The sequence below is a fragment of the Phyllostomus discolor genome, chromosome 1, assembly GCF_004126475.2.
Source record: "Phyllostomus discolor isolate MPI-MPIP mPhyDis1 chromosome 1, mPhyDis1.pri.v3, whole genome shotgun sequence".
Lineage (NCBI taxonomy): Eukaryota > Metazoa > Chordata > Mammalia > Chiroptera > Phyllostomidae > Phyllostomus > Phyllostomus discolor.
The window spans coordinates 31,334,376-31,360,752 of record NC_040903.2 but is presented as its reverse complement, the minus strand read 5'-3'; the positions used below and the strand labels follow the sequence as shown (position 1 = coordinate 31,360,752).

Sequence of the window (26,377 nt, the reverse complement as noted above, 5' to 3'; positions counted from 1 at the left end):
TTCAAGGAAACATGACTTGGCATCATTCTTAGAACTCATGGAAACTATGTATTTCTTCTAAAATATTTTGCTAGAGAAGAGCCAGGTAGTACAAGGCCCAAGTGACTTAAGTATATGTGAACAAGTCAGTGTTATATAAAAAATATTTACTATAATTAAGTGAATTCATTTAATATATTAAAAACCCTTGAACATATTGAATTGTAAGACAATATCAGTCATAGCAATAGTAGTAACTACCATACAACTACTCATATTTATTGTGAATCAGGAAAGTGCTTTATGTACATTATCTTATCTAACCCTTAGGACTTGTGAGGTGGTAACTATTGTACCCTCCACCCCACAGATGAGAAAACAAAGGAAAAGAAAGGACTAGTTATGCACACAAGGTTACATAACTAGCAAGCCTCACTCATTCGTTCAGTGTTGACTGAGTATACATACCTACCACGGGCCGGGCACTATTCTAAGTGTAGTCCCCGTGCTCGGAGTGCCTGAGGAAGACCAGAGAGGCCATGCAGCTGCTGCAGTGGACAGTGGATGGTCAGAGTTTGAACACAGAGACAGCTGACCTCAGGGCCCACATTTCAACTACCACACTAACCTGATGGGCAACCACAGCATTACCTAACCTGCTGTGATCTTGGGGACACTCTGCGTTATACCCATGGAAAAGAGAACAGTACATTTCTACTCTAGATGTTCTGAATGCAGAGTTGAGAGTATGTGAGAGATCCCTGGGGTTGGGGGAGAGGTGCTTTGGAGAATAAAAGTCGGGAAAGAGTGTGTACTATAAATTGGGGAAACTGGGACCATAAATAACTCCCTTGCTCAGAATTGTGTAGTGGGTCTCCATTGCCTTCGAGCTTTGAAGAAGTTAAGTAAGTTTCTTTTTTTTTGTGAGGGGGGAGTTGAACTGCCTGATCTTTTTATTAGATTTTACTTTTCAATTATAGTCTATATTCAATATTATTTTGCATTAGTTTCAAGTGTACAACATACTGGTTAGACAATCATATACTTTATAAAGTGGTCCCCCCAATAAATCAAGTACCCACCTGGCACCATGTATAGTTATTACCATATCACTGACTATTCTTTGTGCTGTACTTTGCATTCCTGTGACTATTTTGTTACTACCAATTTGTACTTCTTAATCTCTTCACCTTTTTTATCAAGCCCCCCAGTGAGGCTTTCTTCTGGCAACCCCCAAACCCCAAGGGAAATAGATCCAATTCTGAATGATGATAAAGACTGTGTTTACAACTGCTAAGCTATGCTACTCTTCTCAGACTGTGAAATCAGTCACAGGCTCACTGGCAACTTGTCACCTGCACACTGAAGTTGACAAGCCTTGGCAAGGAATGAGGGGCGCTAGCAGAGTAGCTCCCTCCTTCTCTTTTGCCCTGACTTCTACTGCCCCTCTACTCTGGCACCTTAGCATGGAGCAAAGCAGCAAAGCAGCACTTAGTGCCAGGTACCTAGGACTTTGCACATTCTGAAACCTCCTTCTTCGTCTTGTTTTGTGATGAAGATTTTGTATCTTTCTTGAGGATTTTCTTTACCATTCTTCTTCCCAGATTGACTTATAACTTCTTCCCTTGGCTGTTTTTGGAATTGATATATCTGTGTACTTGCACATATTTCTGGTAGAAATCATTCTCTAAGCTCCTGCCTTCCCAGCCGGGATTTGATCTCTGTGCTACCAGATAAATCTGCGCGAGCATTGATCATGCCTCTTATCACACCTTCTGGGATGATTTCTTTGCTTATATTTTGCTTCTTCCTATAAGTCACCAAAAGCTTATACCTTGTTTTCATCTATATCCCAACCATTGAGAATAGGACTTGTAGTTTACCTGCTCATTTAAATTAAACATAGGCGATTGGATGTAGAGCTATAATGACAGTTTTTATAGATTGAAACAAGTGGAATATGTTGAGTGGTGATGTTAGTTTGCTCAGAAAAAATAGATGATAATAAAACCACTACTCTTTAATGAAAGATTAGTATGTGCCAGACATTAAACTCAGTGCTGAAGTATATCATTATTATTCCAATTATTCCAAGTCAAATTTGAACTTGAAAGATATACCTTATTAAGTATACCTTTAAAGCTAAATTAGTATTTTATTAGATACAACTTTTAAAACTAGACTTTAAAATGCATTCATTTTCAAACTAGATAATAAGAGATGTTAGTAGAGCTTTAAGTGGAAGAAAAAGCCCTTGGAAAGGGACAGAAGTCATCTCTGTTTCTCTATATTCGGTTTTTAAAATGTTACTACAAATGTGTATACTTGGCTACACGTAGAGGTCTTCCGGAAAGAACACTGCACTCATTTATGACTGAAGCATGGCCTGCGGGGTGAGGCGGAGGGCTGTCGGGCAAGCGAGCCCAGATGAGCCCTGCACAATGCAGTGCTTCGCGCCGTTGTCAATGGCTAATTGTACGGGCTTCACTGAGTGCCATCCTTCCAACCTCAGGCCCACAGAGTGATCCTTAAGGCCTTGGTTACTTAGCCTAATTCTTGATTTTCATTCAGTAGAAAGCCTGCTCATTAAGAATTCTACTGAGTAATTTTCAAACAGTAATTCTCATTGCTAATTGCTTTGTGTTTTCCAGACAAGTATGTTATCTCAAAGCGATGTGCTTATAATCACTTTTTTGACATGTATTAATTTTGGAATACATAACATTTATATGTTACTGTGGCAATGTTGAACAACAAAATATTTTAATGTAAAATCTAAAAAAAATGTGTCATATAGCTTTCCCCACTTCTCAAAACACAATATAGCTTTTCTTTCTTCTGCTTCTTCCTCTTCTTCCTTCTCTTCCTCCTCTTCCTCCTCCTCTTCTTCTCCTCCTTCTTCTTCTTCCTCTTGGCTTGATTTTATTGTTTCTTTAATTTCTCAATATTTTGTGCTGCTTAAAATGGATTAAATAGTCTCTTTGAATCCTAGTGCTTAGAATTTCTCAGTAGGAAAGACTACATTAGTGCTCAAAAAGATGTTTAAGAAATTGTGTTTTCTTTCAACCCTTTCCATTAGTCGGTGGAAATTTATTCTAAAGCTCTCTGTGGTTTTATTTCAGTGACATGGCAGCCAAAGCCCTGTGGGAAGCCTTACTGAACACCAAGCACAAAGAGGCAGTGATGGAGGTCCGGAGACATCTAGTGGAAGCAGCAAGCAGAGAAAACCTGCCAATCAAGATGAGTATGGGTAAGTGCGCCCACCCCACCCGGGACAGACAGTGACTTCAGGCTCCTAGGGAGTTCACTTCAGCCTGCTCTGAGCATCGAGCCCACCTAGCCAGCATGGCATGAGGTAAAAGTATTGACGAATTTGTAAACTGTTGAAAGAGTAGGGAGGGAATATGTACAAATGGTCATCGTTGAGCCACTCTGTCCTTGTGGCTTAACAATGACCATTTTCTTAGGCTCAATTTTGAGAACTCTAGGAGAGTCCTTGCATACAAAGAATGATTCTTTTATTTTCTTTAGTTGATCTAGAACTATTGAAATTGGATTTGAGCACCTTCCCATCATTCTGTGCCACCCCTATGCCACTTCCCCTTTTTCTTTCTCCCTCCTTATTGATGTGGATGACAACTCTTTACTGGTTTTGAATTGATGAATAAACTACTGTGCCAACAAAATGATTGAGCAGATAGACGTGCTTTGGCCTGGCCCTTCACCTTCAGAGGGTTTGTGAATTGTCCAGTCACGTAAATGTTAATCCTTCTTCACCAGGGTATCACATGTCTCATTTTTCTTATTTCTCTTTTTCCCCCCTACATTCAGCTTTGTTTTCAGTCTTAGAAGAATGTGGCTGAAATGGAATTTAAGTTTTAAATAGCTTTTTTTTGTTTTGATTAAAAGGTCAGAGAACTAATGTTTTGAATTTAGAAAAGGAATTTGCTGTTTTACTTTTTTTATTAAATAATTCTATTAATATGGAAGTACCTAAATATAGATATTGAATTTGATTAATAGAATTTATTTTTGGAAACTATATTTCTCTACTTTAAAAATGTTTTCTTATAATCTTCTCTTAGATATGCAATAAATGTTAGTACATTTTATTGGAAGGAAGATTTTCTTTGCTGAGATTCCTCGCCCAGGTCCTTAATTACTTATGAGTACAAAAATCAAAGTATCAAGTTGAAATAGAAGAACAAAACTTTGAAAGTAATGTGGATGAATCTAGAAGAAAAAAGGTGACTACATATGAGGGCTTTAAGGAACATAATAATGGTCAAAAAGTGAAAAGAACATCTACTGAGTATTTACAGTGTGCCAGGTCATCTCCTCATTCTTTACATGTGCTGTCTTATTTAATTCTTGCGGCAATTCTGGTGACATAGGTACCATTACTGCCCTATCCTATTTTGCAGATAAGGAAACTGGAACACAGAAAAATTAAGTTGTCCAAGTCCTTACATATGACAAGGAATAGGACTGAAATTCAAACCCAAACATTCCAATGAAAGAGAATGTGCTCTTTATTTGTAAAATCATCCTTGTTCCATACACCCAATGCCAGAAGTCCTACTGCTGTGTTAGGGGAGAAATAAAGCTGTTACTTAGAGAACATTCTGCCATTTGACTGTTAGTTCTAGTTTCTTTGGACTTGACTAGTTTCTTTCTTTCTTTCTTTCTTCCTCCCTCCCTCCCTCCCTCCCTTCCTTCCTTTATTTTTCTTCTTGCCTCCCTTCTCTCTCTTTCTCTCTCTAAATTTCCACAGTTCTAGTACACATTAAGAACAAGCATGTTTACTTTGTGTAGTTCCTTATCCTTGATTACATGAATCAAGGAGTAGTTCATGTTGCCAATCAAGAAAAGTAGAAATGCGCAAAGGGCCTTGGTGATAAGGTTAATTTATATTCTGCTTCAGGGATATAACCTTGTGATGCTATCATAGAGCATAAATCAATTTTCAGTATTTAATCTAGGACTAAAAGATCAACATACTTCACTTTTGTAAAGGGCTGTATCTTTAAAAATAATCAAAATGCGGAGGGGAATGAGTAAGTTCACAAGGATTCAAATTTAAATGTTTGAGATTTCTGTCAACTAAAAAATATTTAGATAAAATGATTTGCTTTATCCCCTAAATTCTAGACATGGGGGAGGGGAGGGAGAGAAATTAAAAAGAAAATAAACAGACAATTGTTAGCAATCTTTTTTTAAAAAAAAAGATTTTATTTATTTATTTTTAGAGAGAGGGGAAGGGAGGGAGAAAGAGAGGGAGAGAAATAGCAATGTGTGAGAGACACATCCATTGGTTGCCTCTCACACACCCCAGCCCGGGACCTGGCCTGCAACTCAGGCATGTGTCCCGAGCCAGAATCAGATAGGGCATCAAACCAGCGATGTTTTGGTTTGCAGGATGATGCCAAAAACACTGAGCCACACCAGTCAGGGCTGTTAGCAAACTTCTGTTGTAAAAGGACCAAAAAGATTGTCCTAAGTCATATTCTATCCATGGGTTATTTATAATTTAAGAAAAGAAACATAGTGTGACTATACATTTATGTTTCATATCACTAATTAGTAGTCAGAATTTCTCATGTGTTTCATGTCTATATACCAACAGATATATGTAACCGTCAACAGTAAGGAAAAGAGCTGGAATTTAAACATAATAAACTATTGGTATTTGAAAACTGTTTATCATATAGCTTATCATTAAAAAATGTCATGTTCTGTATACTGCATGGTTGGAATGCTTTTTCTAGCAGCATTTAACATTATGAAATATTCTTTTTTTAAAATATATTTTATTGATTATGCTATTACAGTTGTCCCATTTTCCCCCCTTTACTCCCCTCTGCTCTGCACCTCCCCACCCACATTCCTTCCCTTAGTTCATGTCCATGGGTTGTACATATAAGGTTTTTGGCTTCTCCATTTCCTATATTATTCCTAACCTCCCCCTGTCTATTTTGGACCTACCATTTATGCTACTTATTCCCTTTACCTTTTCCCCCCTCCCCCATCCCTGCTGATAAAAAATGTTCTTTAAACTATACACTGTTTTCCAACCCCTTCCTGTAAATTTTACTATAAATTTTTTTCTGATTGTAATAGAGGCTTCTAGTATTTTTTAGACATTAAACAGATTATAATTCTAGTTGAGGATCCTCTTGTATTTAAATTTACTGAGAGGGATCCCATGACTAAAACCTCAGATCTTAAATATAAAACTTTTCAGTACAAGATAATGAAACATATGAGCACCAGGAGAAATAAACATCATTCTCTTACAGGAAAAAGGTTAATTGCTAAAACAACGCCAAGAATTTTTGTTTATGTGGACTATATCTATTGATATTTGTGGGATAGATAGGTAGGTAGGTAGATAGGTAGTAGATAGAAAATATCACATTATAAATTCAAGGAGAGAAAAATTTTAAATAATTTATTAACTAATACAAAATAAAATAAGCTTGTTACATGTTGACATGAATAACATGTTTTTGTAAAAAGTGACTGAATTTTCTAAAGCAAAATAAGTTAGAATACTGTTTTATAGTTTTGTACATCTTTAATGTCTGGCTTAGTAGAAGACAGCTATATCTCATACCTGCTTCTTTATTCATCATGTTGCAATGTGTTATTTTGGATGAAATATATAAAGGAAATGTGGTCTCACAAATATATGTAGTTTGAAAGGAAGGAATGTTTTAATAACTTTTCAGAAAACTGCAGATATTTTTCTTTGATACAATGCCAGCTTTACAGGAGGTAGTTTCCTATAGGTTAATTGTAATGTAGAATGTGAATCCATATCATTAAATTCTCTATACTCTGTTATGTTAAAACCCATTGGTCTCTTTTGAACTTTGAATGGATCTTTTACATATGCATTATTCTATACTATTGTGCATTAGGCACTTGGAGAATGCCAGTTCTCTAAATTGTACAGATCTTCCATATGTTGACACGTATTATACAATATAAAAAAAACACATCTGTTGCTATCCCCACTGATATCAATAGAAAATCTTTAAATATTGGGAATGTAAAGCTATAGGGCAGTTACAGGTTTCCCAGAATTATAATTTTCACACAAAAAGTTGACTTTCATCACTGACAATGCAAACTGACAGTTGTTTTCCTTGAAGTGAAGGCTTATTTCATTCACTTTTTGGGAAAATGTGTGAAGAACCAGTTGTTTATGTTTTGTTTTTTTCATAAAAATTCTGTGCCATTAAAATAGTGTGAACAGCCCTGGCTTGTGTGGCTCAGTGGATTGAGTGCCAGCCTGCAGACCGAAAGGTCACTGATTCGATTCCCAGTCACGGCACGTACCTGGATTGCCTTCCAGGTCCCCAGTAGGGGGCATGAGGGAGGCAACCAATCAGTGTTTCTCTCCCTGTCTTTCTCTCTCCTTTCCCTTCTCTCTGAAAATAAATAAATAAAATGTTTTTAAAAAAACAGTGTGAACAGTTCAGTTCACAACACAAATAATCACACAAGTGCTTTTCCTCAAGCCAATCATTGTATTTAGGTATGCACCAGAGGTACTTTTTGTATATTTTTCATTCCTTTACACAGAATATTGACATTTTCCTAAGGGTTGAGATTTGTTGACATTAATAGCGTTTACAGTTTCCCCATGGCCATTCTGAAATGAAGTTGTCTACTTATTGAATTTGGGGCCATTGCCTTGATTGGGGCCAAGGCATCAGCACTTTTACTCACCATTGTTTTTGTACCATCTATGCAAATACAGCACAGTAGCAAAACCATGTCACATCTTAGTATTACTGTGAAAATAGATTTGACTTTCCTGACTACCTGAAAGTATCTCAGGGACCCGGGGGTCTGTGGAACAGCTTTGAGAACGATTATTTAAAAGTGCCATATTCTCTGGAGTATAACATCGGCACAATTTCCTGGAGATCATTTGGATCATAGTTAGACATGAAAATAGAGGAGGGGAAACCTCATTGAAATTTTTTCTAGACATATCCAGATCTAGAGGTAATAGACAGAGAGGTAATTATTAGATCCTTGTTGGCGATAAGAAACATAAAATATTATCTTGCTTAAAAATGAACAAGTTATTTAAATTTGCTGAATCTGCTTTTCCGTCTGCAGAATGGGGATTCTAGTACCTGTAAATCAGATAATTAGATGAGATGATTATGTTCATGAAACAGTGTTTGTGAAATTTAAGGTGTTGTGTAAAAGGAGTGTATAGCATGATGAAATTATTCATTGTCTTCTGGGCAGATAAAGTACATTACAAAAATAATGACCTATGGTCATGCAACTGTGACCAAATCTAGGGGCAGAAATGATCTCTCTGTAGGACTTGTTCTCTGGTCATCTCAGTGGGAAATATGTGGCTAGAGTAATGGGTCCCAGAAGTGAAAATAGAGACTTGGGGTTTAGTTACCTAGTGATTACATTGAAACCTTAATCTAAAGGAAATATAATTTCCTACAGGAAATATAACACAAGAAATATAATAATATCTTTAAAGGAAATATAGGATGATCACTTAGAGAGAGAAGGTAGAATGAGCAAGAAGAGGGTTGAAGGCAAGCCTTAAGGAATACATTCATTTAGGGGAATGAAGGAGAAGAGAATCTGAAGACAGAGACAGAGTTTTCCTTGAATTAACAATTAATAATGCCTGAAAGTGTAAAGGTCACTAAGCAAATGCTTTCCTCTTATACTTTATCACCTGAAACAGAGTTAGTTGCCTCTGCTTCTCTAGTTCTTCATGTGCAAAGTGGAAATCTGAATTTAATGTCCCTTCTTCAAGCATCTACCCTGTGGCTCTATATTTTTAACTTAAAATGGTGCATCTTCTTTTTCCTTTCTCCTCCTCTTTATCTTCCTCATCCTCTTATTAATCTTCGTGTTTTCTCAGTATAAAGGATCCTCAACATAAGAATATGAACTAGGAGTTTAAAAACCCCAAAAGAATGACATGGTGAAGAGGCTCATGGCAGCAGGCTCTCCTGGAAACAGAAATTTCTTTCCAAGTCAGAATCAACGCACTGTGGAAATGCTCCTCCTCTGGCAGCATAGTAGTCTGTCCCCTTGATAGCAGGGGTAATCCATCTACTTCTTTTATTTTTTATTTTTATTGTTATTCAAGTACAGTTGTCTCCATATTCCCCCCACCCACCTTTACCTTTCACCCTCAATCCTACCCCCGCTTTGGCTTTGTCCATGGGTTATTTATACATGGTCCTTGACCCTTAGCTTTCTTTTCCCCATTATCCTTCTCTCCCTTCCCACTGTTTACTGCTGTTTGTTCTTATTTCAATGTCTCTGGTTCTATTTTGCTCACTTCTTTGTTTTGGTAATTAGGTTTCACTTATAGGTGAGGCCATGTGGTTTTTCTCTTTCATCACCTGGCTTATTTCACTTGGTGTAAAGCTCTCCAGTTCTATCCATGCTGTTGTGAAGGGTAGGGACTCCTTTCTTTCTGCTGTTTAGTATTCCATTGTGCAGATGTACCGTAGTTTTTTGATCCACTCAAATGCAGAAGGGCAGTTAGGTTGCTTTTAGCACTTGGCTATTGTAAATAGTGCTGCTATGAACATTGGGGTGCATAGGTTCTTTTGAATTGGTGTTTTAGGATTTATAGGGTATAATCCCAGCAGTAAAGTTGCTGGGTCAAAAGGCAGCTCCATTTTTAGTTTTCTGAGAAAAGCCTATACTGTTTTCCACCAGTCTGTATTCCTGCCAACAATGTACTAGGGTTCCCTTTTCTTTTTGTTTTTGTTTTTTTTTTTTAAGATTTTATTTATTTATTTTTAGAGAGAGGAGAAGGAAAGGAGAAAGAAGGGAAGGAAAACATCAATGTGTAGTTGCCTCTTGCACACCCTCCAGCAACCCAGGCATGTGCCCTTACTGGGAATCAAACCCATGATCCTTTGGTTTGCAGTGTGGTGCTCTATCCACTGAGCCACACCAGCCAGGGCCTTAGGGTTCCCTTTTCTCCACCACCTTGCCAGCACTTGCTGTTGATTTGTTTATGATGACAATTCTGACTGAGGTGAAGTGGTATCTCATTGTGGTTTTAATTTGCATCTCTGATGGCTACTGATGCTGAGCATCCCTTCATATGTCTCTGGGCCCTCTGTCCTCCTTGGAGAAGTATATGTTCAGGTCCTTTGCCCATTTTTAAATAGATTGTTTGTCTTCCTGGTATGGAGTTGTGTGAGTTTTTTATATATTTGGGAGATCAAACCCTTGTCTGAGGTATCATTAGCAAATATATTTTCCCATATGGTTATTTCCTTTTTCATTTTGCTGGTATTTTTTTTTTTTTAGCTGTGCAGAGCTTTTTATTTTGAAGTCCCATTTGTTTATTCTTTCCTTTATGTCCATTGTTCTAGGGGACATATCAGTGAAAATATTGCTGCATGGAATATCTGAGATTTTCCTGCCTATGTTCTCCTCTATTACTTTTATGGTACCATGACTTATATTTAAGTCTTTTATCCATCTTGAATTTATTTTTGTATATGGTATAAATTGGTGGTCAAGTTTCATTTTTTTGCATGTACCTGTCCGGATCTCTCAAACCCATTTGTTTGAAGAGGCTATTTTTACTCCATTTTATGCTTCTGCCCCCTTTGTCAAATATTAATTGACCATAAAGATATGGATTTATTTCTGGGCTCTCTATTCTGTTTCATTGATTTATGTGTCTGTTCTTATGCCAGTATCAGACTGTTTTGATTACAGTGGCCTTGTAATATAGTTTGATATTAGGTATTATGATCCCTCCTACTTTGTTCTTTCTCAAAATTGCTGTGGGTTTTCAGGGTCATTTATGCTTCCATATAAATTTTTGAAGTGTTTGTTCTATGTCTGTGAAATATTTCATCGGTATTTTAGGAGGCCAGTGCCTTATCCATTAGGCCACTGGGGCTTCTCATTGGTCTTTTAATAGGTATTGCATTGAATCTGTAAATTGCTTTGGGTAGTATGGACATTTTGATGATGTTAATTTTTCCAATCCATGAACATGGCATATGCTTCCATTTATTTGTGTCTTCCTTAATTTCTTTCTTCAGTGTTGTGTTGTGTAGTTTTCTGAGTATAGGTCTTTTACCTCCTTGGTTAGGTTTATTCCTAGATATTTTATTTTTCTTGTTGTTATATCAAATGGATTTTTTTCCTGATTTTTGATTCTGATATTTTATTGTTGGTGTACAAAAATGCCTTCAATTTCTTAATATTGACTTTCTACCCTACTGTTTTGCCAAATTCACTTATTAGGTCAAGTAGTGTTTTGGTGAAGTCTATAGGGTTTTCTATGTACACTATCATGTCATCTGCAAAAATGACAGTTTTACTTCCTCCTTTTCAATTTGGATGCCTTTTACTTATTTTTATGTCTGATTGCTGTGGCTAGGAATTCCAATACTATGTTGAATAGAAGTGGTGAAAGTAGACATCCTTGTCTTGTTCTTGATCTTAGTTGGAAAAGGTTTTAGTTTTTGCCCGTTGAGTATGATGTTGGCTGTAGGTTTCTCATATATGGCCTTTATAATGTTGAGGTATGCTCCCTCTACTCCCACTTTGCTGAGTGTTTTTATCATAAATGGGTACTATACATTATCAAATGATTTTTCTGTATCTATTGATATTGATATTGATGTGTGATTTTTGTCTTTCCTTTAGTTTATGTGCTGTATTACATTTATTGATTTGTGAATAGTGTACCATCCTTGTATCCCTGGGATGAATCCCACTTGATCATGGTGTATGATCTTTTTAATGTTTTTCTGGATGTGGTTTGCCAATATTTTGTTGAGGGTTTTAGTGTCTATGTTCATCAGTGATATGAGCCTATAATTTTCTTTTTTTTTGTTTTGTTTTTATCTGGTGTTGGAGTTAGTATGATGCTGGGCTCCTGAAAAGAGTTTGGGAGTCTTCCTTATTCTTGGATTTTTTTAGCATAGTCTGAGAAGGATAGGTGTTAGCTCTTCCTTAAATGTTCTGTGAAATTCTTCTGTGAAACTATCTAGTCCAGAGTTTTTGTGTGTTGAGAGTTTTTTATTACTGCTTCAATTTCACCAGCTGTTACTGGTTTCTTCAGGCTTCCTGCTTCTTCTTCATTCAGTTTCAGAAGATTACATATTTCTAGAAATTTGTCTATTCACCCAGGTTTTCAATTTTCTTGGCATATAGTTGTTCATATTAATTTTGTACAGTCGTTTGTATTTCTGTGGTATCAGTTGTAATCTCTCTTCTTTCATTTCTGATTGTGTTTATTTGAGCCCTCTCTCTTTTTTGCTTGATGAGTCTGCTTAAAGGTTTGTCCTTGTCAATTTTATCTTTTCAAAGAACCAGCTCCTGGATTTAACCATCCTTTGAATTGTTCTTTTAGTCTCTATGTCATTTAATTCTGCTCTGACCTTGGTTAATTCCTTCCTTCTACTCACTCTGGGCTTTGTTGGTGTTCCTCCAGCTCTTGTAGATGTAGGGTTAGGTTGTTTATTTGAAATGTTTCTATCTTTTTTTAGTTAGGCCTGTATCACTATGAACTTCCCTCTCAGGGCTGCCTTTGCTGTGTTCCATAGGTTTTGGACTGTTGTGTGTTCATTTTCATTTGTTTCCAGAAACTTTTTGATTTCTTCCTTGATCTCATTATTAACCCATTCATTGTTTAATAGCATACTCTTCAATCTCCATCAATTTGAATGTTTTTGAGTTTATTTCCTCGAGGTTGGTTTCTCTTTTCCATCCCTTGTGGTATGAGAAAATGCTTGCTATGATTTCAATTTTCTTGAATTTATTGAGGCTTGTTTTGTATTGTATCATGTGATCTGTCTTTGAAAATGTTCCCTGTGCACTTGAAAAGAATGTGTATTTTGCTTCTTTGGGATGAAAGGTTCTATATATATCAATTAATTCCATTTGAACTAGAGCATTGTTCAATGCTGCAATATCTTGTTTGGAAGATCTATCCATTTTTGACAATGGGTGTTAAAATCCCCTACTATAATTGTGTTGCTGTCTGTATCTTTCTCAAAGTCCTCTAAGTTTTTTCTTATATATTTCAGTGTTTCTATGTTGGGTGCATATATGCTGTTAATGTTTATGTCTTCTTGATGGATTCTTCCCTTGAATATTGTGAAGTGTCCTTCTGTGTCTCTTTTATGGCTTTTGGTTTGAAGTCTGTTTTGTTTGGTACAAGTATTGCTACCCCAGCTTTTTTTTCTTGTTCATTTGCTAGGAATATTTTTCCAGCTCTCCACTTTCAGTTTGTGTAGGCCTTTAGTTCTGAGGTGGGTCTCCTGTAGGCAGCATATGCGCAGGTCATGTTTTCTTATCCATTCAGCTACACTGTGTCTTTTGATTGGAGCATTTAATCCACTTACAGTTAAGGTTATTATTGATAGGTACTTATTCATTGCCATTTTACTCTCCTCATACTTGTGTTTCTCTTTCTCATATTGTTTTTCTTTCTCTTCTTATAGCAGTCCCTTTAGCATATCTTACAGTGCTGGTTTGATGGAGGTGTATTCTTTTAGCCTTCTTTTGTCTGGGAAACTTCTCCATCTACTTTCCGTGCTCTCTGCTGGGTTTATAAATGTCGAGGCAGTGTTTAAGTCAGCCTCACGAAGGCTCCATTTGCAAAGAAAGTCAAACCATAAATGTCTCTGGTGGTTTTATATTTCACGCTTTTGTATATCTTTCATGGAGAGCTACCACATTTTGCCATGTATAATGCACAAATTTTTTAAGGTAAAAATAAGGATGCGCATTGTATGTGGGTAGTACTAATTCCATATCTATATAAGTGTTTTTAATTCTATTATTTATGCTTATGCATTAAAAGTGTAACTGTAGAAAACAATAATGATATCCATATGAAAAATAATACCCTGGAATATGGTAATTGGTTTTGTTTCTAAATATAAGTAAATAAAATATTGAGTTAAAAAAATTAAAATGAAAGATTTTTTTCCCAGAAAGTTTGGGCCAGACACATGGATGCACATTATATATGGGAGTGCATTATACCTGGCAAAATGCAGTATGCGTTTTCTATTTGTGACCCCTGGTCCTGCAGCAGTTATACTTTATTCTGTACTATCCTGAAGACATGTCTTTGCGATAGATCTCCGAACTTTGGACCCATTTGACTGAACTGATTCATATAAATAAAATGCTCTTGCTCTGGCTAGTGTGTCTCAGTGGGTTGAGTGCTGGCCTGCAGACTGATCTGATTGCTGGTCAGCCTGGGTTGCAGGCCAGGTCCTCGTTGGGGGTATGTGAAAGACAACCAATCAATGATTCTCTCGAGCATGGATGTTCCTCTCCTCGCTTTCTCCCTCTCTTCTCCTATCTCTAAAAAATAAATAAAATCCTCTTTTTATATTAGTTTTCATTCTTTCTTAGTAATGCTGTAGAGCTCAAAAATCTGTGCTACAAGACACATATACTGTTTAAAGGATATTCCAGAAAACTGTCTTCAGGATTTATGGTGTTGTAAAAGTGGACATCAATTCCCAGCTGAGCTCTATCCAAGTTTGACTATACAGATGGCTATATATACTGACCTTCAAATCCCTGGGGGGGGGGGGGTGGAGATTTGTAATGCCTTCCCTCCTCCCTCTTTAATAACATGATTCAGTGTCTAATAGTTGTCCCGATTGTGAAGTTTTTCTTCTCATGTCTGACTTAAATCTTTCCACCTGCATGTCAACCACATTTCTTTGCCCTTTGACCTCAACAGAGGTAGGAAGCAGACAGGTAATATTACTCTTTTGTATATTCATCTGTTGAAAAATAACACTTCATCCATTGTACAAATCAGTGATAATAAGAAACTCAATATTTTTACAGAAAAATACACGTAGGTTTATTCTATAGGGGATAGACATGATTTTATTTCAGCATCAAGAGACTATTTAAAAAGTAACATTAGCACATGCCTCTGGAAAATTCCAAACATAACATACGTAAAATAAAAAGTGAAAGTACCTTTCCCCCTCCCCACCATCTTGCTCTTCGGTGTAACCTTTGTTCATAAATTAGTATCTTACCTTCTAGGCCTTTTATCTATAACTAGGTAAGAAAGTAGGTAAATAAATACATAAACAAATAATGAGGAAAAATAAAATAAAGGTGCATACTAATAGTATGGCAATATGTTTTCCATTGTCATTCGTTTTCTGTCATTAGGGTTTTGGCTGCTCAGCATAAAATACCATGAAGAAACTTAATCATACAGTTGTGCCTCATTTTAAACATTACATGTATATTGTAAAAAATTATGTTAAACTGTTAAATTTAATCAAATTTAAAATGTATGAAGAGATTGATACAACCACAGAACACTGGCAGTGTCAACTACAGCTAAGTGCCCACATACCCAGCACTTTCACACAAGAGCGTTTATTGAATACACATGAGTGTTCATGTTTAACAGAAGGCATGTATTAGAATGTTCTCAAAACCATTATTTATAATGGTCTCAAATTGTAAAACCCAAGGATCCATCAAAGCAAAATGGATAAACTGTAGTCATATAGAGCAATGAAATACAGCAAAAAAACAAACAAACAAAAAAAACACCTCAGAGTATGGATAATGTTAACAAATGAAGCTAGACACACAAGAGTACATGTGTAAAAATTCCATTTATATGAAGCTCAAAAGCAGACAGAAATAATTTGTGGTGATGGAGATGAGAATAATGGTAAACCTTTGTGGGATTATTGACTGGATAAGTATACAATGGAGTCTTCTAGAGTGCTAGGTATATTCTATACCTTGGTCTGGGTGGTGGTTACATGAATAGATACATATGTAAACATTAACTGAACTGTACACTTAAGATTTGTATGCTTTATGCCCTGACTGGTGTGGCTTAGTGGACTGAGTGCCGACCTGCAAACCAAAGGGTCACTGGCTCGATTCCCTGTCAGGGCATATGCCTGGGTTGTGGGCCAGGGTCCTGGTGGGGGGCACATGAGAAACAACCGTACATTGATGTTTTTCTCCCTCTTTTCCCTCTGTCTAAAAATAAATAAATAAAATCTTTTAAAAAAGATTTGTGTGCTCTATGTTATGCTTGCCATTTCCATTATACCTGAGGCTTCTCATCTAGAAGTTGCTCCTACCTCTTGGCAACTGGGCCCCTTCTTTGTTGCAGTGCCTTTTCACTTATTTTAGGCAAAGTCCTTTGGGGCAGCTGAGAGTAGGAGGTTTGTTTTTATTGTTTGTTTTGTTTCATCATTTAGTGCTCTTCCATTCCTCTTTTACCTTCCAGGGATTTATACCTCAATTAAAAAACTAAAATACTATAAAAATGATGATATAATAGTATTATTATATTAAAAAATCTGAGTTCAGTTGTAGCTATAATTACTTGAATGTTCACATTTCTGTTGTTTCTCAGTTTCCTGGTATAGCTAAGTACAGTTTTGTCTCCCAACTGAAAATTTCATTCAGGTTGTAGTCTAATATATGTATTGCTTTATAGCTGTATATCTTTCTCATAACTGTGGAAATTTGGGTATGGACTTTCTTTTAGGTTATGAAAATGTTCTCAGATTATATATTAGTGACAATTGCACAACTCTGACTATACTAAAAGCCACTGAATTGTATACTTCCATGATTAATTTTATGGTTTCTGAGTTGTATCTCAGTAAGACAGTTATTTTAAAAAAAGCTATTGAAAATAAGGATATTATTATGAAAACAAAATTTAGCCAGAATTTAAAGATAAATCAAGAAAATTTCCTAAAATGTAGAAAGAAGAGGACATTGAAAAAATAAAAAAGATCAAAGAGAGAAATTAAAGAATAGGAAATTAGCAAAATAAGAATGTGAGACTTTCCCAGATGTGAAGAAAGGCATAGTCAAGTTGAATAGGCTTACAAAAAACAAATGAAAAGAATAAAAATCCTCTAAACTAGACATAATCACTGTGAATCCTCAGAGCAAAAGAAAATGAACAATTCTAAGGGCCTCAAGGAGGGGAAGGAAGCATACCTACCGAGGAACAAGAAGGAGAGTAACACACGTTCCTCATCAGCAACCCTGAAAACCAGAAGGTAATGTAGCAAGATATTGTTATAAACAAGAACTCTAGACCCGGATAAAACTCTGAGGGCAAGAAAAAGCCTTTTTAGACATAAAAGAACCTTGCTTTCTGCATACCTTTTCTGAGAAAGTTACCTGAGCATGTCCAGCAAAACAAGTACACCAAGAAAGAAAATTCAGGGACTTAAGAAACAGCGTTCTAACAGAAGAGAGCTACAGAGGGAGTTCTGGGCTGCTGGCTGTGCAGAAAGGCCTGGAGAAGCATTCACCCAGGATGGACTTGGAGAGTGAAGGGGCTTGGTAGTGGAGTGTTCAGAAAGAAAAAGAAACAAAGAAACCACAGACTTCAAAGATAAGATAGTACATTTGAGATTAGAATATTTTAAATCTTTGATTAGGGATGATAGTGTCCTTACCCAAAAGAAATATATTGAGCATTCTAGGAGCAAAGTGTATTATATCATAAAGAAATGTAATCATAGCACCTTATTATATAATTCACAATGATGCAAACACTACTGATTGATTTTGAACTCCCAAACCAAACTGTAAAGAAGCACAGAAGACTAAATTCTCTAAATAGTTAGAGAACAAAATATAAATGCACTCAATTTTGACTAAGTAAAAATAAAAAAGTAAAGATTACTCAAAAGATAAAAGGGGGAAATAAGAAGTAAAGTGAAGGGAAGGTTAATATCCTCTTCTTAGAACATGAAAAGGCATAGATGCCATCTGTAGTTGACAGAACAAAAAGGAAAGTTTAAGTATATAATGTTAAATTACAAATATAATCAACAGATGGGAGCAAAAGTGTTTGAAATCTTTTGCCTGCTTCTGGACGATGTCACCATCTCTTTGTTGTTGTGTGTTCCCATCTTTTTAGTTCCTTTCCGTCATTCTGACAGAATGAAGAGAGGCTGTAAACCTATGCCATACGCTCAGTCTACCCTTTGAGCCTTTTGTACATTATTTACAAAACTCCAAACCATCTTTCATATACAAGATTCTGGCTCTCTTATGTCAACTGTTGAATTAATTACTTGAAAATTTCTCTGATGGTGCTGTCTACCAACCAGTAGTTTAATTTTAATAGAGTTGACTCTTTTATCTGAATGTTAGATGGGCATTTTTACTATCATATATGTATTCCTGGAAAACTTGCTTTGCAAAATTGCATACTAAATTATCAGGGCTCATGATAAAAAATATCATTAGCAGAAGCCCATTCATAATCTGTGCAAATTTCTAATTAGAGCACTAACAAAACCAATACAAATACGAGCGCAGTTAAAAAGATATGCTAAATTTCTATAAATAACACAGTGTTACAGCATATATATGAACCAAAAAGAGTTAAAGATAGCTCACTGGAAAAGGTGTAAAAGAGGTTTCAGGCTGTTTAGGTATGGAGGAAAGCCAAAATGCACTGAAGGTCAGGTAGAATCAAGCAGGAAGCTCTTTTGAGGCAGGACGCATGGCCAAGCAGAGCTAAGGGAAGGACTGAGGAGGATGCTCTGTTCTACAGTGACCCGCACTGTTCAGCTGTGTTCATTTACTTTGCGATCCTCTGCTGGTACTTGCGACACAAAGTGTTAAAATAATGAGAAAAAATAACAAATGAATAGATGTAACTTTTTTGTAATATTGCAGTTATTCCCATTTGCCAATGGTGAGTTAATAAACCAGAGTTTTGGCCAAACATTCTATTTAAATTTTCTTTTCAGAAATTGGTGGTATTTTTAAAAAGATTGCATTTATTTATTTTATACAAAGGGGAAGGGAGGGAGAAAGAGAGGGAGAGAAACATCAATGTGTGGTTGCCTCTCCCATATCCCCTACCCCCAGTAGGGGGTATAGACCTGGCCTATAACCCAGGCATGTGTCACTGGGAGTTGAACCGGTGACCCTTTGGCTCACAGGCCTGCGCTCAATCCACTGAGCTACACCAGCTGGGCTCTATTTAAATATTTTAATGTACTTTGACTTTATTATATTAGAAAAGTGATTGAGGAGAGATATATAAAGTGCTGATTTCTGGAAATACACGTCTTAAAATATGTAAGTTTGTTTATTTAAATTCTACACACTAGGTTTTCATGAAAATGAATAAAAACATGGAATGACATGATTATTTCTTGTACCAAGAGTTTTAAAAAATATTACAGGGTACTAAATATGCTATTTTAGATAAAATTTCTGATGGTGGTTGCTTCCTACTTTTAAAATGTAGCTTTATGAGTTAATCAAACCTGGCACTGAATAGTCTTTAAGAATATCAACAAGGAATCATCTATGTGTAAGTATTTTAAATGTATTTTTATATGTCACAAAACAAGTTGAGTTATAATTTATCAAGTGTATGCAGTAAATAGAAAAATAGGCTCCATTATGCATTTGAATTCAATTTTTAAAGAATCACAGATTTATTAAAATAGTAAATCCTTTTATTTTCCAAATCTGTCCTTTTTCCTTGAGATAATTAATTATATTTTAATGAGTTTTAAAATATATAGAACTGATGGTTGATAAAGTTTTATGTTTTTCTCCGAGCTGAATTAAAATCAGAAGCCTGTTGCTCTTTCTTAGAAACTATATGAAGAAGAAAAAGAAAACATAATAGTTATCCTTACTTGAAAGCCATTTTTCAAATTTCAAATTGTCAATTTTCAAAAAGTTGCTATGTATTAGTCAGTCTTGCTATAAAATAACCCTTGTTTTCATGCTTTTAAAAAATGTTTTGCAAAGCTTCCTGGGTTGACATTTTGAAATCACCATGTAAATCTGCCTGACAAGTGTTTTGGGGATTTTTTGGTAATGTGAGATTTGAATAAATGTTCTGTCTATGGCTTTTTCAGCACCTGGTTCTAGTTGCTTGCCGTTTCAGTTGTTAGAAGCTGAAAAGCTTTCTCAAGTCATTAATTTCACAGTAGCATTTTGGGTAGTCTTTCAGTTGATTTAGACTTGTTTTGTGTAAGGTTGCGCGGTTAAGTTTAAAATTTTGTAAATGTAACCGGCCTATACTTTAAAACATTGTGTGAAGTATTCTTTTACTAAATTTCAATGAGCATTTATGGATTTTTAGCAAAAATTCTGCTGTCTTATCGCAGTCTTCTGCTGCGGTCATATCTTATGAAGTAGTGACTTGTGTGTGTAAGGAAAGGATATACAGAGGGGAACAGAATAAAGCAGCAAGGGTGAATAATTGCCAAATTCACGATGTAGTGCTCTGTTGGCATTTCCTTTGTGAAACATACCCATTTGTTGTTCCTTTGGGTCACATTCCGTATGTGGGAAGGTGGCATTGTGTAAACATAGTTACTGAGTCTGAGCAAGGAAGTGCTAACTGGATAGAGTTCAACTGTATTTTTTAATCAGAGACACTCTTATCTTTATACTGAAATCTAAACAGACCCTCTGGTGACTTTCTCTGATGATTTCCATTCCTTGCAGTCTCTAAAAGACAGTTGTATTGTGAATAGATTGTACATATATTGAGCCTGTTTAATTCCTCCTCTTCCAGTTGAGGAGATAGCATTGGAGGGATAGGCAGTTTCATATCACATGGAGACATCTAGACTTTCAAGACATTTTGTATTTTTCCTTAGCAGTACTTATCACCAGAATGATTAAGCACTTGTTTTTATGATTGTTTTTGACTGTCTCTCATGATAGGCAAAACTCGGTGTGTCCAGGAGCCACACTGCCATCACCTGCAGTACCGTGTGTAAACAAATACACGGAGCTCACAGTGGTCTTAAATTTGGACCCATTTTGTGTGAAAATTATACCTTAGTAAATGTGACTCAAAACCAGAGTGCTTGAGGCTCCTCCCTGTTAGTACTTCAGCAAGCAAATCCTTAGCTTGGTGCTTTGAGAATCAGGAAGGAACTCATGCTCTACCAAGGGCCTGAAGGAACTTGTGGAACTCACCTCCCTACTTGCATTTCTGCTATCATTATTCTTTAGATGCTCACCCTGATAAACTGCTAAGGAGCTTCAAAATTCTTAATCTCTTCAAAAAACACAATGAAAAAGAATATGTCACAGGCTTATGTTTCTTCTGTCAAGGTCTTTATTCTTATGTGTATATTATGATCTGTAGCAAAAACCACTTATTAAGTGATATCTGCCATTTAGCACCGTGTAAGACACTGAACTCACAGTGACTCAGGTGGGGCTAGGCAACACAGCACTTGCCTTGCTTGCTGCCTCTCAGAGTGGCTGTGAGAATGAGAAGAGGGCGTGGCTGCACTGTGGAAACTGTGAGGTGCTAGGTAAAGATGGGGCTTCATTGCCAAGTGTTAACAAACCTCAATATAACAAACAGACTTGGACTGTAGGTATTGGACAGCAAACCACAAAGATGGCATGGTAACATGTGCAGGAAAGATTTACTTGACTTGTATCTACGTTTGGTCCCATGGCCTTCCTCTTGCCCCACAGGGAGAATGTGTGGTGTTCAGGAGTTTCGTGCACTGACAAATGGCAGGTGTTAAACTGGACGGACTGGAGAGTGAGAAGTGACTCAGTTGAAGGACTGCGTTAGGCAAAAGTGAAATAGAGGCTCTGCGGGAGTGACTCTTCAACAGTTTTTGCTGTTCACTTGTTTATGTTTTTGTACAAGCTCTAGTTTTTTATGGTGTGGGTTTTTGGGTTTCAATCTAGGTGATTGTTGTAGCAAAATGAATACTAGACTCTTTGTTCTGCTGTCTTATCTTCCGGTGTTTTTGCCACCCTGGTTTTCCATACATTTTCGTCGGTGTAACAGCCAGCTTTTATCGCTTTATTGTCATGAACCCACGATGCCAGTGATAATGTTTTAGCTATAGTCATAGCAGATTTCTCCTTTTATTTATATGCATATACAATTAGGAATCTTATCTTTTGGCCTCTTAGATTGCTAAATCATATGTCTTAGAGAGGTACTTCATGTTGAACTCAACAGTTTATTTGTACAATTTTATTTGAGAACTTGTTTACAGGGTATTGCAGAATTAGAAAACAAATTCTACTAGCAATATGACCTTGGCCAGATCACTTAACAGCTGTTTCCTCACTTGCAATTTGCAGGTAATAATTTCAATTTCACTGTTGTCACCATGTTGTAAGAATCACAATAGCTTAGCGAAGCTTGCAGTCAACTGTGAAGTCCAGTGCCGATGTAAGGCAATCAATATTATTAATGGCACTCTTCTCATTATTCTTACCACTCCCAGGAGAGGGCTCACTGATAAATTACTATGTTTCTCCAGGGAGAGTCACGCCAGGGCAGCTCATGTCCTACATTCAGCTCTTCAAGAACAACCTCAAAGCTCTAGTGAATCACTGTGGACTCCTGCAGCTTGGACTGGCCACAGTTCAAACCCTGAAACACCCCCAGACTGCCAAGTGGGACAACTTCCTGGCTTTTGAAAGGCTCCTTCTCCAGGTATGTTGCTATGGGAGCTCCTTGGGATATTAATAATGAAAATTATCACTTCCAGAGAAAAACATTGATATTTATTGTGGTCTCAGCAATAAATCATATTGTTGATATTTGTTCTATATCATATTCTTGTGTCCCAAATTAAAATTTATATAGAAACTTTTTCCATACCTTTAAAAATATTTTTTTTCACAGTGACATCTTTGGCTGCTCACTCAGTACTAAGAGTGGTTTTTGAACATTTGACTAACCTTTGAAAACCTCTTTTTGATTACATGCCACTTGGACTTTTCTTGGTCTTCATTGCATCTTCGTTCAGTTCTTGTTACTTGGCCTGTAGAATGTTTTGTGCCTTAAAAGGATGCTTAGTAAAAGATGAAGGGAAGCAAATTCCATTTGTAGTTTTATGAAGAAATTTGTATGTGGGATTGGACCTTTTCATGATTGATGAAATGTTTTTGTGGAAAACTTTTGTAAAAATGTATTTTTAAAAATTTTAAATTATTTCAAACTTACATAACATAGTATGACAAATATCTATGTGTTCTCCATATAACTCAATATAATTTAGTAGTTTTTAATACTTTATATCCTTTTTGTTTAAAGAATTAAAACTAGAGATAAATCAAGTTGAAGAATCTCTGATACTATTCCCTTCCCTGGCATTCTCTGACTCTGGATTACTCATTTCTTTATTTTTATTGAATATTTATTTTTCCATAAATAATACAGATTATTTTTATGGGTTTTACTTTTTACATAAGTGATGTGATACTATCAATATCCCTAAACAGCCTACTTTTTCAACATTCTATTTTTTAAATATTTTAAAATAATAGGTTTATTGTATATAGAGTTATAAATGTTCAGTACATAATTAGTAGAGTTTTCATTCAGGGATTATATCCTCTGCTGAAAAGAGTTTCAACATTCTCTTTTTAATATAATCCAAATTGACACGCATAGATCTAGTTCATTCATTTAAACTGTACCAAACTATTTGGTTATATAGATATACAATGATTTATCCAATCCGTATTGATACATAGTTAGGCTGTTCCATGTGTGTGTGTGTGAGTGTGTGTGCGATTAGAAGGAATGTGATGGACATCCTGGAACAGGTCTTTGGACACACGTGTGACAGAGTCCTCTAGGATGCGTACTTTGGAAAGGATTGTTAGGTTGTTGACCAGACGTGTTGTGGAATTTACTGGATATCACCAAATAGATCACCAGAGAAGTTGAACTAGTTGCCCTTTCTGTTAGGAATGGATGACAGCTGTCTTCCAGCATCGTGTCCAGCACTCAGGATTTCCAAACATAAATATTTCTATGGTGGGTCAATACTTTCTGTGTATAAATTTGCAATTCTCTGGCTACTTTGAAGTTGAGTATCTTTTATAATATTTATTGGCTATTCAATCTTCCTCTTCTATCATTTGCATATTCTTTTACTTTGCCCATTTTTTTCTCTATTGGGTAACAGCAAAAACTGTTTTACATCATAGATATTTCTAGACTATGGTTTATCTTTTAATTTCAATTCCTGTATATTTTATTGTATAAAAGTTTTAAATTTTGATGGTGCCTAGTTAACTAATATTATCTTTTATGGTTTATGCATATTTATGTTTTATATTAGAAATCCTCTTTTACCCTTAATTTCTAAGTATATTGTTTTATTTTCTCTACTAAGAATTAATGTTTACTTTTGCATTCAAATTTTTAAGCCACCTGGAACTTATTTTCGTTTATATTATTAGGGTCTGATCTTTTTTTTTTCCCATATGGATAGCCTGTTTCCCCCACACCATTTATAAAACATTCCATTGTACCATAGATTACTTATCCAACAGTCATTTTTCTTTTTCTTATGTTGACAGAACACTAGTTTTGTTCCATGTCTACTCTTTCCCCACATGATTTAGGCAGAGCCTGATTCCTCTCAGACTATATTGGTATTCTCATTTTCCCACTTAATGATTGGTTTAGCAGGTCTAGCCAAAGAGAGGTAAAGGGAAGTTTGCTGAGAGTGACTCCAGGGAAGATTTCCTTTTGCTCGTATAGAAAGATATACAATGAAGAAACAAGGTCCTTTTTAAGCCTCTTGTTACATGTTTGTGACAGTTTGAGCATTGTGTGATCATGATGAGAGCTAGTTCACTGATATCCTGAGAAAGACACAACAGAACCTAAATCTTTAATGATGACTTTGAGCCTTACCTCAAAATATTTGGTTTTGTGAGATAATTCTTCTCATTATTTGAATCATTTTAACAGTTAGATTTTGTTATTTGTAGCCAAAAATATTTCTCCTTTTCCCACTGATATGTAATATACTAAGATCTCATGTAAAGATGGTTTTATTTACCAGCTTCTAGTTTTCCAGTGTTCAATTTATTCACCACAGAATTAGTACCACAGCATTTTAAAACCAATATGCTTACTTTATGCTTTTCTCTATAAAAGAGACTTATTAGATTTATTCATGAGTATTTTAAAGATTTTGATGCCATTGTGAATTGAATTTTAAAAATTTTATAATACTTTATTACTGGCATATGTAGAAATACTCTTTTTTTTTTTTTTTACCTAGAGCTGACATATAATATTATATTAGTTTCAGGTGTACAACCCGGTGATTAGTATTCTATAACTTACTAAGTGATCACCGCAATAAATCTAGCACCCATCTGACATGATACACAGTCATTACGATATTACCAACTGACTATACTCCCTGTGCTGTGCTTTCCATCCCCTTGAATGTTCTGGAACTACTGGTTTGTACTTCTTAATCCTTTCACCTTTTTCACACATCTCCTAACTCCTCTCCCATCTTGTAACCTTCAGAATGTTCTCTGTACCTATCAGTCTGCTTCTGTTCTGCTTGTCTGTTTATTTTGTTTTTTAGATTTCACATGTAAGTGAAATCATATGGTACTTGTCTTCCTCTGTGTGACTTATTTCACTCAGCACAGTACCCTCTAGGTCCATCCGTGTTGTTGCAGATGGGAAAGTGTCATTCTTTTTTATGGCTGTGTCATAACTGTACATATGCTTCACTTCATCTATTCATCTATAGGCGGACACTCAGGTTGCTTCCATATTTTAGTTACTGTAAGTAATGCTGCAATGAACATATGAATGTATGTATTTTTGGATTTGACGTTTTGGGTTTCTTTGGATAAATACACAGAAGTGGAACTGCTGGGTCCTCCTTTGTCTCTTGTTATACACCCTTTGTTTTAAAGTTTATTTTGTTTGGTATAAATATTGCTACCCCAGTTTTTTGTGTTTGTGTGCCTGTTTCCATTTTCATGATATATCTTTTTCCATGCCTTTACTTTCAGTCTGTGTGATCTTTTGATCTGAAGTGAGACTCTTGAAGATGGCATATGTAAGGGTCTTATTTTCTTATCCATTCAGCCTTCGTATTTTAAAAAAATATTTATTTATTTTATTTTATTTTCCCTGTTATCCTTCTCCCCCCTCCCTTCTGGTTACTGTCAGTTTGTTCTTTATTTTAATGTCTCTGGTTATATTTTGCTCACTTGTTTGTTTTGTTGATTAGGTTCCACTTACAGGAAGATCATATGGTATTAGTCTTTTACTGCCACCTGGCTTATTTCACTTAGCATAATGCTCTCCAGCTCCATGCATGCTGTTGGAAAGGGTAGGAGCTCCTTCTTTCTCTCTGCTGCACAGTATTCCATTGTGTAAATGTACCACAGTTTTTAGATCCACTCATTTACTGATGGGCACTTAGGTTGCTTCTAGGACTTGGCTATTGTAAATAATGCTGCTATGAACATTGGTGTGCATAGGTTCTTTTGAATTGGTGTTTCAGGATTCTTAGGGTATAATTTCAGCAGTGAAAATTCTGGGTCAAAAGGCAAT

General features: G+C 35.9%; 1 protein-coding gene across 2 annotated transcripts in view; it reads left to right on the top strand.

Annotated features, from left to right (window-relative positions):
• Positions 1-26,377, top strand: part of SCFD2 (sec1 family domain containing 2) — a 318,375-nt gene that overhangs the window by 30,646 nt on the left and 261,352 nt on the right. For both annotated transcript variants that reach the window (XM_028507539.2, XM_036020503.1), the window contains exons 3-4: positions 3,102-3,229; positions 22,305-22,480. In XM_028507539.2, coding sequence (XP_028363340.1) covers positions 3,102-3,229; positions 22,305-22,480 — 304 coding nt within the window. The remainder of the gene's footprint in view (positions 1-3,101; positions 3,230-22,304; positions 22,481-26,377) is intronic.